A 14,567-nucleotide genomic window follows, 5' to 3' on the forward strand; every position below is an offset into this window, starting at 1 on the left:
TTATGCAAATCAGCATGCAATTAAGGCGTGTGTCTCCAGAGAGCCTGGATAGCATTAGTGCATAAGACAGGGAGAAGGGGATGATGGGGGTATTTTGGAGTTTTCTGCTCCACCAGTCTTTTGGCTGTGTTTTTCCTTTGTGCCACACATTGGTTCTTTCTTTACCTAAAACATTGTGGTTCATGTTTTGGCTTTACACATTATGTTTTGTGTTATTTTAGGTGTATCTGTCAATTTTGAGTGAAAGTTCAATAGGGTTTAGATTACATGTTATACTCTTGGATTATATTAGTGATGTGAATGGTTAACTTTCTGTTATTCAGTGACCGTAATAACGCTAATGGATACCCTGAGCGGCATTTCCAATGCTTTTTGTTTCTCTCAGAAATGGTGTAACATTGCATTGCATCTTGAATGCGGCAGCGTGATCGATAGTGATGCTCTCTCCTGGTTTGTGCAAGCCCATTGTGGCCACTTAAGGACGTTGAATGTTTAGAGTGGGACGTTGTGACAGGTTCTCTTGATATGACTCTAACATCATGGTATTTCTACATATCTGCAGTGACACATAAGATAACAATTGTATACTGTCATTTGGGGATAGCTAGCATTATTCACAGCATTCGTAAAACCTGCTTTTTTTTATTCTTTCATCATTGCTTCACACAAACTTGCTGGTCTCCTACCTGTCAGTCTTAACAATATTTCTTCTTACAGCAATAGATGAGCGCAGCGGCTCTGGGTCTTGGGGATCAGCAGAACAGAACAGCCCCTCTTTCAGCCAAGGACGGGTAAGATTTAAACATGCACTCACACTCTTCAGTCACACATGATTTTAAGTTTGGCGATCTAAGCTTAAACACCAGATGCCATGATATTGTCACACACTCACACACATTAAGATAATCGTTTTGTCATAGATGAACTCACGCACACACCACCTTTCCCCCCCACCATCACAACAGCTTAGTACTTTTTCATGCCGTGTGCCATGTTTGATTTGAAGTGGTAGTTTTACTCTCTACCTAATAACCTTGGCTCGGGATCCTGCATTGGCAAGCACTCTGGTAGCCCAGAACCTCTGTGGAAGCCCACTGGTAATTGCAGCTTCACATCCGCTGTAACTGTCTTGGCACAACTTTGTGTAAATACAAGGAACAGGGGGTGAAATAGATGCAGCAGGCTTTGATTACCACAAGTTGATAATTAAGAAAGTCGGTTTGAATCCCTCGAGCTGATGCAGATTTGTTTGGCATGGATCCTGTTAGTTAGACAGAAAAGCAGAGGGAGGGTAACCACTAAGCCATATAGGTGTGTGTCATTTAAGTCTGTCTGTGGGTGTTTTTTGTCCAATGTTAGAGCCTGCATGTTTTTTTTAATTTACATTTATCTTTACTTTATTTAAGGTTACTCATATTGTTTTGTATGTACCATTTTTCCTACAGGGCTATGGCGAAGGGTCCCACTACAGTGAGCACGAAGGCTTGTCCTCTCCATTCATCAGTTCAGGGGTTGCAGGTATGTTCTTTTTTTGGCTTTCTTTTTTTCCACTTCAGCTTTTATTGAGGATTTCAAGTGTATATACATTTTAAACCCGCAGAAGAACATGTATTCAATAGGGGTGGGGGGAAAAAATCAATATAGCACAGTATCGCTATATTTTCAGTGGCAATACTGTATTGATAAACACAGGCTCCAAGTGTCGATCTTTTATTATAAATGTGTTGGTCAGTTTGTCTGCTTGACAATTGCATTTTGCAGGAAAATTGCAGTGATATGAACAAACGGATGTATCTTTTTAGATAAAACAGATGTTGACAAAGTGTTCCTTTTGGGATCATCATTTAAAATTGGGAAGAATTAGAAGTTGAAAAAAGGTAATAAATTGTAATATATTGCAAAATGTTTAAAATAATATCCTATTGTGGCATAAGTATTGTGATGATATCGTATCGGGAGGCATCCCACCCCTAGTATTCAAACAAACAATTAAAGTCTAAAATTAAACTGACAGAGTATCATGTAGCTCATAGGGATATAATATCCTAGTATCATTTGTAAAATCCTGTATACCATTTTCTATAACACAATATTGTGTATTTTTTAGCACTTTAGTGGAATGAGTGTATATATTCTCAGTGATGGAGACCATGTTGCCTAGTCCAGTTTTAAAATAATCATGTTGATAATGGCCGATGCGACTGTTGTGCATTCTTTGTTTTCTGGGTGACAAAATGTGTGTCCACATGCATGTGTGTGCCTGTGTTCATTCGTTGAGTGTTGGGGATGTTAGGGCACTGAAGCAGAAACCTTCCCTAGGGTTTTGTCTGGCAGGCGCGCTTTATGCAGCTGAGCGTACTGAAGAAGGGGAGGGCATCCCTGGACTTTTTGTACTTTTAGAAAACCTACTTTTCATTTGTTTTAGCACACACCATTGCCTCTTAATGTATGTACACAGCTCATGGTTTCACTCACATTAATGGTTAAAGAATCTTCACTTTTATCATACAGGTAAAAATGAGAGGCCACCATACCCTCCCTTTGGAAGCCAGGTATGTTAACATTAAGCTTATTCCTTGCATCTCCCCGCAATGTTATATGTGCGTGAGGGCTTATTTCATTTAATGTCTTGTAAAGGAAGCCCTGTTTTCTCACTTCTCTTTTCATGTTAAACACTTTGAATGAACCGTCTTCATTTCCTAGAAGAGAAGCTGTTGCTGTGCTATCCCACGCCCCTGTAAGTATTATTAGTAAAACCTTGTTTCCCTGTCTTTCTCTGTTCTCCTAGCCTGGATTTCTTCCTAGCGACATAGCGATGCCCAGCCCAGATGCCATGTCCCCCTCTGGCCTGAAATCTGGCTCCCAATTTTACCCGTCATACCCAAACAACCCCAGGAGAAGGCCGCCTGATGGAGGCATAGGTAAGATAACTGGACCAGACATCTACCATGTGGGGCCAGTAATTTCTTTCTTTCTTCATTTTCATCATCTTCCACCTTTCGTGTTTGATTCAGTCAACTGGAACTGCAACTACTCATTTTAATTTTAGATTAATTTGCCGACTACTTTCTTGATTCATTTTTTAAGTCTATAATTTATCAGAAAATGGTGAAAATATTGCATCACGATTTCCAAATTCAATTTGTGAAATCATTCGATTATCAAAATAGTTTAACAATTGACTAACTGAATAATAATAATAATAATGTTCACACTTAGCTTTTTATATTGTGTTGGAGCATAGATATGAGCCATTTTTGTTTGATAATCTATTTGTATTAAAAAGATTTGTTGAATGTCGATTTCAAAATTGACTATAAAAAAACAAAACTTTATACAGATGAAGGCACCGCAACATTCATTCACACTGACAGACCCACTAGCACACACATGCTTCAGTATTTTCTATTCTGAGCAGATGAAGAGACTACACCTGAACTGACATACCATTGGCAAATGTCTTTGCTAAGTCCTTGTTTGTGTTTTTATCTCTCTTTCCACTTTTCTCTCTCTGCCTGCCCATATGTAGAAACCCAGCCAAAGAAGATTCGGAAACCCCCTGGCCTGCCGTCCTCGGTGAGAGCTTATTTCTGCTCGCCTTCCCAGCTCACAGTCCTTTCTCTCTCTCTCTCACTCTCTCATACACCATCTCTCTCTCTGCACACACTGGCTCCACATAGACACACAGACCAACACACATACACACTGCTCTCCCCACTCTGCTTGAGCAGTTCTGTGACAGACAGGGGTAAAGACCCTCTGTTCAGTCAGACTCTGTGAGCTGACAGTCAGGCAACTTAGGCCCCAATAACCTCATCGCTGTAGTTGTCTGTACGCTACACTCAAGTGGTTTCAAGTGGTGTTCAGGGTCTGGGTTGTCATGTAGACGAGCAATTTTTATAGAATTTTGAGGTACTTTGTCAAGTCTGGTAACTCACCTTCTTCAGTGGCCTGGTTTGAATTATACGTTTTGTAAGAACACAGAAGTCCTGGATTTGGGTAATTCATACGTTTTGTGCAGCCAGTGGACGAGGGGTTTAAGTAGATTGGGTTTTGGTGGCTGGTTCAATTTTTTTATCCAGTCCAAAGTTTGTAATAAGACAAATGGATTTGTTAAGGACAATGTAGAAAGCATTTGAGAAGTTGTTTGGCTGTTTGGGAAAAGTTTCCCTTCTTAGGAGATTTTGTTCCTAAATATTTGGTTATTTATAGATATTTTTTTCTTAAAATAGAAAAGTTAAACCTAAATAAATTCAGTCGGATTTCAGCTTGTGAAGCAGATTTGATACTGGATTCAACAAAGTACCATAACGTGCTTTGACTTACTGTGCCAAGTGTCACATTTTGTCAGTGGGCCTAGAATTCCCAGCAGCTGATGTGTGGATGATGGCAACAACACATAGCTAGAAACACAAGTCACTGTGACATGCTTGAATGTATCATAAATGAATATCACTGTTAGTTTAAAGTGACTTGAATCAAGCGGCAGTTGCCCACATTATTCCCATTTATAGATTATTTCCACTAAGTCTTCTGTGCTGATTACGAGCCAGTCTGTCCATACAGCTTCAGCTGCTGTAGATCCTAGATGATTCAGAGGCCAGTTGCTCAATTGGAAAACTTTGCTTTGTAAAATAGCAAACATGATATTTTTAAGTCAGAAGAACCCTACTGGGTAGTAGCTTGTGTTACTGTTGCTATTAGAGCCCAGTCTTGCTGCTTGAACTGCTATGGATCATCAATATGAAATACTGGCATTGCACAAACATTTTCTGTCACCAGGTCCTCACGCTACTGTAGTTCTCAGATGACAAGAGTGACCTAATAGAAAAATTGTAAATGGAACCTTTGCATCTCCTCACTTGTGTTTCAGCATGGCACCTTAAAGCAATATACCAGCAACACATGCAGAGGAGAGACAGATTAAGACAAGTTACTACTTACCAGTTTTTGTAAACATTGGGTTTTAAAATGCAATACCTGCACATTAGCCCTGAATTTGCCTTACAATTTCATCATCTTATCATAATATGTGCAACATCTACTAACAAAAGTTAAAAGAAAATGGACTCATGCCTATACTTTTTTTTTTTAACTCATGGATGAAGTAAATTCAAAGGATTTATATGGCTGACTAAATCCAAATCACACAGCCATGGATGCATAATCTGGCAGGAAATGAAGTCAAGCTTTAACAGTGTTACGTTTACTCTCTTAGTTTAAGATTAAGTTGCAACAGATGCAACTACTGTAGACGGCTGCATTGATAAGGTGGGTTCATATCAGATCATCAAATAGTCAGTATGGAGATGGATCAGAGTTGGACCTAGTGAACTTGCTGCTTATCTCATTTCTGGATCTGTTGTTAATTAAATCAAGGAAGGAATCAAGGGTATCCGTTTTGTTTTTATTTCATATGGAATCAGTGCTATCCCCCCACCTGTGGGTGGTGTTGTGTTGAAGTGGCTGCTGAAACCTGCATGTAAACACACTTCGCTGTGGTGACTACGTCACAAAGATTGAGTGTGAACACTGTCTGGCCAAGGCCCCCTCTTTTTCACTGTCTGAACCTCAGTCATTCCCTGCAGTGTGAACGATGGCCGTGTGGTTTTAGTGCGACTGATGAGATGTCTCTGTGTGTGAACCCCCCTCCCCCACTCCCCCAAGCCCGCCGCCTACGCTTCACCACATGATGGCCTGGGTGGGCCTCCCCCTGTGAGTGACCCAGTTGTGAGGCGCGGTGCTTGCGAGGCCTCTTAGCCCCGTGTCTGAGCCCAGATTAATGACTGCCGATGATGATCCTGTGGTCTTTCGTCCTGCCCACACTCCCTCCCTTCCTGTTTCTCTTTACCATCCCATCAACATACGTTTCTTTTTACTTAATTCATGTTGCTGTAGATTGGGAAATGGACAAATGATAGCTTCACTGTGCAAGGATATTTCTTTTTCCTTTCAAGCTCCCTTACTTCTGTAACCCACTGCTACCTGCACACAAGATCCTTGCCCTAAGCCCATGAACCTTCACCCCCTCATATCTGCAGCAATCAAACAACATGGAAGAACTTCTCTTCTGCCCCCTAGTTGTCCAGTAGACGTAATACAAAACCCTTGTGGTTGAATAAAGCGGTTTGAGGTTACTTTGATCTTAATCTTCATCTACTCTCCATCCCTTGCCACAACCAATGTTCTTCTAGTGTAGAGACCTTTACACGGTCATAACCTGAATTACATTAAACCCCTATTAGTTAAGGATTTTACACTAGAAATCCCTTTTCTTTCTGAGAATACAATTATCCACCACCAGGCATTGTGTGGTCCTGTTTCCATCTAGAGCAGCAGGATTCACTCAACATTGTTCCCCGTGAAAGAACAACTCAAAGCCTATTGTTAAATGAAGCCATCTCCGTCATGTTTTCCCCTGAATTAACCGTGATCATTTTAAATCCCCTGTTTCCTTCACACTCCCCTGGCCATATCAAGCTTTGTTTAAGTCATTTAGATTACCTTCTCCTGTCCCCCTTCAACACCCCTTATCTCTCTACCCATTTCATAAATCATCAGGGCCTTCATTTTTTCCCCCTCAATCCTCCCCCTTGCCCCCTTACCACCTCCTACCCACTGCAATCTCTGTCTCTCTCTCTCTCTTTCTCTCTCTCACTGACTGGATCCCAGCCCCCATCTCTCTCCCTCTCTTCGCTCCCTCTCCTCAGCCCAGCTGCCTGTGGAGTTGGATGTGGTCCAGGAACAGGCAGATGGCTCTGTAATTAGAAGTGCATCTCTCCATTCCCTTTCCACTTCTCCCTGTTAAATCAAATTACAGAAAAAATCCCTTCTCTGGATTAGCATTCTTTGCAGCATAGCCTCCGTTCTTTTCCTCTATCTCCCATGTTCTACTGAGAAGGAGAGGAAAGAAGGACTGAGTGGTGACTGGTGTTGGGCATGTCCGTCTTCAGTCTGTGGCTTTGGAGAGCTGAGATGTGTGTCGCTTAAGGCCCAGCATACATTTTTGATGGCGTGCGCGTGTGTGTGTGTGTGTGTGAAGGAGGTGCTGCAGGCTAGGCAGGGTGATGTCACTAGGGTCCTGGGAGCTAGAGGAAGTGCTCACTGTGCACTGGGATTCAAGCCGTCGCTGTGCCCAGCATGGCATGGCCGCTGTGTTCTCCTCCACAGAAGCTGGCTTGCCTCCACTCCCGGCAGACTCCCTCTTGCCATCATGTGGCCACTTGAAGCTAGTGTAATTAAGCGCTTTTCAAAAGCAAGGACAGGGTGGATCGATACCTTAGTACTTTGTCTCTCATGAGGCTCAGGACTACAAAGGAGAACTATCTTATTTAGTGTGTGTGTGTGTGTGTGTGTGTTGGTGTGTGTGTGTGTGTGTGTGGTGTGTGTGTGTGTGTGTGTGTGTGTGTGTGTGTGTGTGTGTGTGTGTGTGTGTGTGTGTGTGTGTGTGTGTGTGTGTGTGTGTGTGTGCGCGCATGCGCGCGCGTGCGCTGCTGCGTGCGTGCCCAGGTCCCAGTCTAACTGCTTACTGTTTGCATGTTTGTTTAGGTATATGCTTCCACATCTGGTGATGAGTATGCAAGAGACAATGGAGGATATCCTGGTGCTAAACCTGGAGCGGTCTACCCTGGCTCTTTCTATATGCAAGGTAACCTTTCACATAATATCACTGAAAGTCATTTGTTCTGTGATGCTATTTGTGAAGGTGTTTTCATATTTGCAAATGGATCTCTGCTTTTCTCAGAAGACCCCTGGTCGTCTTCTGGCTACTCTGCCATGCTGGGTAACACTCCTCACATTGGACAGCCAGGCTCCTTCTCTGCAATTAACCCACAGGACAGGATGGTATGTAGAAAAGTCCTCAATTTTCAATCATTTATTGCTTTGTTTTTAAATCGGCTCACATTTTCTAGTGTTGCTTGGAAGGAAATTATGTGGTGAACTAAAAGGGATAACATTTCATTGAGAACATTTTTACATTTACTACATAAGGTTGAATAAATAAACCTTAATCTTGCTTCATGAAGCATTTGTCACATTTGTTTATTTTTCTGTGAGGGGTCTGTGCCTTATGAAGCTATTGTATCCTCTTTCCAGAAGCGTCAACCCCTGCCTCTGTCCCCACAGAACTATCCTCTGCATGGCAGCGATGTCAACGGCTTCCACTCGGCCCCCACCACCTACAATCACACACCCACCATCAACGGAGAAGGCATCATGGGTAAGATTTAATGAGTAAATAATGAAATAAGTAAACTTTTAAAAATGAACTTATCACACTAGTATCTTTGTAGCGTCTGTCCCATGGCCGTTTGATATATACAATTTTTTTTATCTCTCAAAAACAAATTACCGGATCATCTGACTCACATTATTTTGTCTCTGCAGCCAACCGAGGCACCACAGCTGGCAGTTCTGGAGATGAAATTGGAAAGGCTCTTGCCTCAGTGAGTTTTTTTCTGTTTGTTAGTCTTTTTTCTTTTCTTTATTTTTATTTTTTTTTTTAAATTAGTGCCGGGCAATGAAACAATTACAGTAATTTTGTTTTATTTCCTCTGAAGGGAAAATCTCTGATGTAGATTTGTGTGGAGAGAGAACAAATGATTACAAATTTAACTAAGAATGGTGATGCGGACAAAATATTTTATCAGTGGTTTAGCATTGTTTCGGTTGTTCATTCAAAACCGATGAATGTCAATTTTAAAATTTGCTGAAGGCACACCTTGAGTGGAAAAACATGTTAAATTCAAGCACCCAAAAATAGTTGTGTGATTCATTGTGTTTTTTATATCTGGATACATACTCTGTTGTAAAATGTAGAAACAATTCTCAAGTCCGATTTCAATTCAATATTGTATGATGTAGAAAAATCCATTGTGGTGACACATTGTTCAGCCGTAGTTGGCTGTTTGACTAAAATGCAATAAAAAGCAATGTAATGTATTTTTAAGGTGTGCCGTAATGTTGGGTTGCTTTGATCAATTCTTTCAGATTTACCCGTCGGACCACAACAGTAATAACTTCTCCTCAGCTCCATCTACTCCTGGATCTCCTCAGGCTATTGCAGGTACAGTGGGATTATTACATATAGATAATATGAGCTACAAATTGTTCAAACTTGTATATGAAAAGTCAACATTTTAAAGTTTTAATGTGTTATGCCGAGGCACTTAAAGGCATTTAATCTCCAATCACCCCGTAATGTGTCATCTAAAACCAGTCTAAGCCAATATAAAAAAATCTGCATTTTCATATACACAGTAATTAGTCTTTTGAAAGACCTTGTCTTTATTTTACCCGCATCATTTAGGTACTATCTTGCTTTGATGCAAGATTATTGTCAACCTAACAGCTGAGTAAATTTTGCCAATCAGAAGGTTGGTAAACTCAGTTCAGGTGGTTTTATCCTGTGCTTTATTCTCACTCATGCAACCACAAATTTGGATAATATTTAAATTTCAGCCACAGAATACCTACATCTGTCCAATTTATTTAACTTGTTCAGTTTGATTGCAACCTTGTTTTTGGCACACAGAATTAAATCAGTTGAAATTGTTGGAGCAAAAATGATCCTCTGCATGTTTAAAATTCTTCAGCACAGAAATGTGTCTGCAGCTCCATCTGCTGTAAAGTTAAGAATTACCACTATACACTTTGCCAATATTTCTCTCTACAGGAGCTCAGTCTCAGTGGCAAAGACCAACCACACCCAACTATGAAGGGCAACCACACACACTGGTAAGTTAAAAAATTTCTCTGCCACATCGAAGTTAATTTGAAGCGAGAGATTGCCATAATATATTCTTATTTTAGTTAAGTACACAGTAAAGTGCAATTAATTATTTCTCAAAAACATACTGTGCATTTATAATGTAAACTGTTTCTTGGACTTGTATTTGGTTATAATGATATCTAAGTTCCCGCTTATTGTGTTTTATAAAGCAGAGTAAAATGGAGGACCGTTTGGAGGAGGCGATCCATGTACTGCGTAGCCATGCTGTGGGCCAGGGCTTAGAGGGTGCCCCGGACATGCACAGCCTGCTCTCTGCAGTACACAACGGGGGCCTCGGGGGCCTCTCTCCAGCTTTTCCCAATGCAAGCCTTGCCCTCAGCAACAGACATCCTGCCATGGTGAGTCACCTACTCGGCTCTAATTGGGTTTCATTTGGGTGTTTAAAAGAGACTTGGCCTTCTGATGGTAAACGACAAACATGAAGCAAACAAAGGTTTGTTTAATTTGTGTTTGTAGTTAATTTAATCCCATACATAATATCAATCAACACTCCTGAAACCTCTCTGCAAGATGTTTTTCTTACTGACATAATGGAGATTGAAATGTGTTGGAAGTAATGCTCATTCTTTCAGCCATTGCTGAAGAAGTTGTCAGTATCGAGGTTGAAATAAACATACTATATGTCTTTTGTAGCATGGCTTACAAGAACCGTAACGTGCAAGACACTTTGAAGTATTGATTCATAGGGTACCTTCATTTTACCAAACAAAACAAAAAATGTTAAACATATTATCATTTGTGCCATCTGCTGGTCAAAAGTAAAATTGCAAGCAATTAGTATTAAAGGTCCTATGACATGGTGATCTTTGGATGCTTTTATATTGACCTTAGTGGTCCCCTAATACCATATGGGAATTTGTTCCCAAAATTTAGCCTTGGTGCACAATTACAGCCACTAGAGCCTGTCCCACAATGAGCCTTCCTTAGTATACTATTTCTGAGTCTGTAGCTTTTGAGGTGGGGGAGGGGTTGAAAGTATTGCTGTCTCTCTCTTTCTCATGGGTGGGCCAAATTCTCTGGGCGGGCAAAGCATAGAAAGGGGAGGTAACCCCTTATGACCTCATAAGGGCAAGACTCCTAATTGGCCCATCTGAGCTTTCAGTTTCTCAAAGACAAAGCAGGATACCAAGGGCTCGGTTTACACCTATTGCTATTTCTAGCCACTGGGGGACCATAGCCAGGCTGGGTAAACTCCTATTAATGTTAAAAAGTGAAAATGTCATGCATTGGGACTTTTTTTTTTTTTTTTAATTGTTTTTTTTAATACATCTTGTTTTAGTAAGATAAATGGAGTTGGTCCCCACACACTTTGGCTGCCCACTGCTCCTGTATATAGGATAGGTTAAATGCAACGCGCAAATTTTGTTTCTATGTATGTAGGTGCTTAGAAATGACAGACGAAGGTGCCATTATGATTCTCTCCTTTTAATTAACATTGGTTACACAAAGATGTTTGCAAAAAGCATAAAATTTTTAACGAGCTACATCAATGATTATACATTTGCTATCACACAGTTGTGGACATGTTAAGCTATTTTTTCTCTCTTATGTCTTGAAGTTGGACCAATGCATTTTTTGGGGGGAAACCTTTGCAGTCTGTTTTCCCAAGGATGTAGTTGTGATATGTCTGTCAACATCATGCTTCTCCACCTTCACTAGCAGGGAGGGAAACACGAGGAGCCCACAGGCCTTCCTCCCAGCAGCACTCTTCTGCACGGTCATCACGCATCCGGACCCACACCGCCAGTTGGCCAGCCCGAAGGCTTTACCAGTAAGCCCAAATAGATATCTTGTTACTTACAGTAGAGGATGTCTGTTGTTGTTGTTGTTATTGTGCAGTTTTACTGAACAACAACATGTCTTGTGTTTAGTCAAATCATGATTGAATAACTGGGTTTTGAAATTTGTTTTTTTGGCAGTGATATGCATTTGAGAATTGTTCCATAAGCTCTGCTTAAAGCAACACTAGGGAACTTTTCCCGCTTCGGTCCTCCTACAGGTTGTAAGCGGAATTGTCCCATTATGTCTCAATGGAACTACAGATCCGCTACCAGATCTGGCAAACTTGCATAGTGCGGTTATAGACGGTAGAGGGCCGCTACGCGAATGCAGAAGTGCTATTCACCCTGTTACGAGTTGATGAACCACTGAAATGATTTTGGAAACATTATTTTAAGGTACATAAAGTTCTCTAGTGTTGCTTTAACTTTATTAGCATTCCATGTTTGTCTGTTGTGTTGCATCACGTCTTTGGAGATGTTTCAGTACTTTGGAACATCCCAACATCTATTTGTTTGTCCCTAGGTCTCCCTGGTGGTTTGGCCCGCTCCACGCACTCCTCCAGCAGCTCAGACATCAAAAGAGAAGACAAAGAGGATGATGAAAACTCATCTGTGGCAGACAAATCTGAAGACGAAAAAAAGGAGACCAAGGCAGCACGCAGTCGAAGGTAAGGTGGTCCTTACTGTTTTCTAGTCTTTGTGCTCTAGATTTGTGTTTTAATCAAAAACTTTATAAAACTGCATTTAAAAATAAAAAAAATAAAAATAAAAAAAACTGCACTCACTGAATTTCATGGCATGAAATAAAAATGTATCCCACAAAGGCTGTGCTGTGTGCCCCACTGATTGCCCAGACTATGTTAGGTATTTAACAATGTTGAAATCCCCTTCCCTTCATGTCACGCTTTCAGAAAGGAGGCGTTGACACTCCAGATGCTCTCTAGCCTTTCAGACCAGAAAGATGAGTAAGTTTCTCCAATAGAGGGTCAATTTCTTGTGCTTTGTGGACTCTTGAACATTATGAAGCTTGTGTCGAATATCTGACGTTTGATTGGTAGAATCAGTTATGAAATCATATATATATATATATATATATATATATTATATATATATATTATATATATAATAAAACACATTTACACAAATATATTATCCATCACTGACTTTTGTATGAGATTTAAAATGGAAATGTATTGTGCAAAATAATAGAAAAACATTGACTCCTAACAAAACCGTACAATAGAAAACAAAACAACACAACTGTTTTTTTGAAGACCAAAGCACAAAGCTACAGCTCATTATGCCTTCCCTTCTCAAAGTACATCATTTGTTGTTAGCACACATACAGCATAGTATACTATGAATGGATCCAACTTTTGTGGATAGATATTTTGATCAATTGGTCATCTGAAATGGGAGATACTGCTTCTTGGATAATGTTTTTCAAGGATTCCCTTTGATACAGTATGCATTTAACTTCTCCCACGTCTATTATTTCTCGTGCATCCATTCAGTACAAAGCTTAACTGTGGGTGTACAGTCCCTGCTATTGATGCTAAATTTAAAGTAGATGAATGCTAGTCATAAGGTCACACTAAGGTATTTGATGGTATATCTTGAACTTTCTTTCTGCCTGTGGCTTTATCATTTCATCTCTTTTTGTAACTAGTCTAGATGACGAAGATGACGAGGACCTTCCCCCTGAGGTGAAGATGGAGCGTGAGAAGGAACGGCGAGTGGCTAACAATGCCCGCGAGCGTCTCAGAGTACGGGACATCAACGAGGCATTTAAAGAGCTTGGGAGGATGTGCCAGCTGCACCTCAGCCACGACAAACCTCAGACCAAACTTCTCATCCTGCACCAAGCCGTCAATGTCATCCTCAATTTAGAACAGCAAGTCAGAGGTCAGTCTGCAAGCAGCACATCATGAATGGGAAGCACAGTTGTGTTTACCTCTTGTTAAATCCAATAATTGTTTTATACTGAGAAGGCCTGTTTCTGTTTTCCCTTTTCTCTGTCAGAGCGTAACCTTAACCCTAAGGCTGCATGTTTAAAACGCCGTGAGGAGGAGAAGGTGTCTGGGGTGGTGGGTGAAGCACCCATGCAGCTCTCAGGAGGCCATCCTAGTATGGGAGGAGATGGCCACAACCCAGTTGGCCACATGTAACACCAGGTAGGCCTCAAGGATTGGCTACTGAATTGATTATTTAGGATGCATCACTTAGTATGTTATAGGTATTTTTTACCCACAATTACATTAAAGTTATAATACTTCAGTCTCGGTTGATTTGGCAACACCCATGGTTACTGTTGGTAACCGCAAGTGCGGTTGAGTACTTCCCCAGAATTCTTGGGAAAAAAACACTACTAGACCAGCATTTTTATTTTTTTTACAAATACAACAAGAGTAGCCAAAAAAAGGTCAATATTTGGTCTTTGGTCTTGGAGAAATCACTATCTAATTCAATGATGCAAATTCACCCTGTTCACGATTTTATTTTTAAATGAATTTGATTTAAAATAAATTAATAATAATAATAATAGAACAACAAAACATCTATTTTTGGTTAAAATTATTGCTTAAATGTCCTTAGTTTTCGTCTTTGTCAATGTCTTTCAAAGAGCAATAACGTTATATCTTTCCAACCGTGACATTCCCAGTAGACGTGTATAGTTTCCAGCTGGGAACCCAGAAATTACGACATTCCGTGTAAAATTGAACACAACAAACAGTCTGCGCCCCTCGCCTGGCCTCATGGCGGTACCGAAAGTTGGAAGAAAGCGGCAGAGTCCTATTTGATTATGACTGTGTGATGACTGTGTCATGGCAAGTGCCTTGCAGTGTAAGGTGGTAAAATATGTTGTTTATTACTGGGAAACCTCCCACCAATCCGAAAGTAGCTTACATTTGAGAAATGAACACAAGGGGGCTAACCTAGTTTACCTTAACAAGGTAAAGAACGCCAGACCCCCTTTCCCCGAAACAGAAGCT

General features: G+C 40.6%; 1 protein-coding gene across 21 annotated transcripts in view; it reads left to right on the forward strand.

The window, feature by feature from the left end:
- tcf3b (transcription factor 3b) overlaps positions 1-14,567 on the forward strand; it is a 30,382-nt gene that overhangs the window by 12,016 nt on the left and 3,799 nt on the right. For 8 of the 21 annotated variants that reach the window (XM_032526334.1, XM_032526325.1, XM_032526324.1 and 5 more), the window contains 16 exons: positions 718-791; positions 1,446-1,518; positions 2,512-2,552; positions 2,789-2,921; positions 3,530-3,576; positions 7,549-7,845; positions 8,128-8,221; positions 8,389-8,447; positions 8,992-9,067; positions 9,677-9,738; positions 9,943-10,131; positions 11,453-11,564; positions 12,098-12,242; positions 12,486-12,539; positions 13,244-13,479; positions 13,597-13,748. In XM_032526334.1, the coding sequence (XP_032382225.1) occupies positions 718-791; positions 1,446-1,518; positions 2,512-2,552; positions 2,789-2,921; positions 3,530-3,576; positions 7,549-7,845; positions 8,128-8,221; positions 8,389-8,447; positions 8,992-9,067; positions 9,677-9,738; positions 9,943-10,131; positions 11,453-11,564; positions 12,098-12,242; positions 12,486-12,539; positions 13,244-13,479; positions 13,597-13,742 (1,838 nt within the window). In that variant the 3' untranslated portion in view covers positions 13,743-13,748. Of the gene's footprint in view, positions 1-717; positions 792-1,445; positions 1,519-2,511; positions 2,553-2,788; positions 2,922-3,529; positions 3,577-7,548; positions 7,846-8,097; positions 8,222-8,388; positions 8,448-8,991; positions 9,068-9,676; positions 9,739-9,942; positions 10,132-11,452; positions 11,565-12,097; positions 12,243-12,485; positions 12,540-13,243; positions 13,480-13,596; positions 13,749-14,567 lie in introns of all 21 variants that reach the window. The other 13 variants (XM_032526329.1, XM_032526336.1, XM_032526345.1 and 10 more) reach the window with 7 other exon arrangements.

This window comes from Etheostoma spectabile, chromosome 9 (assembly GCF_008692095.1).
Source record: "Etheostoma spectabile isolate EspeVRDwgs_2016 chromosome 9, UIUC_Espe_1.0, whole genome shotgun sequence".
In the NCBI taxonomy this organism is placed as follows: domain Eukaryota; kingdom Metazoa; phylum Chordata; class Actinopteri; order Perciformes; family Percidae; genus Etheostoma; species Etheostoma spectabile.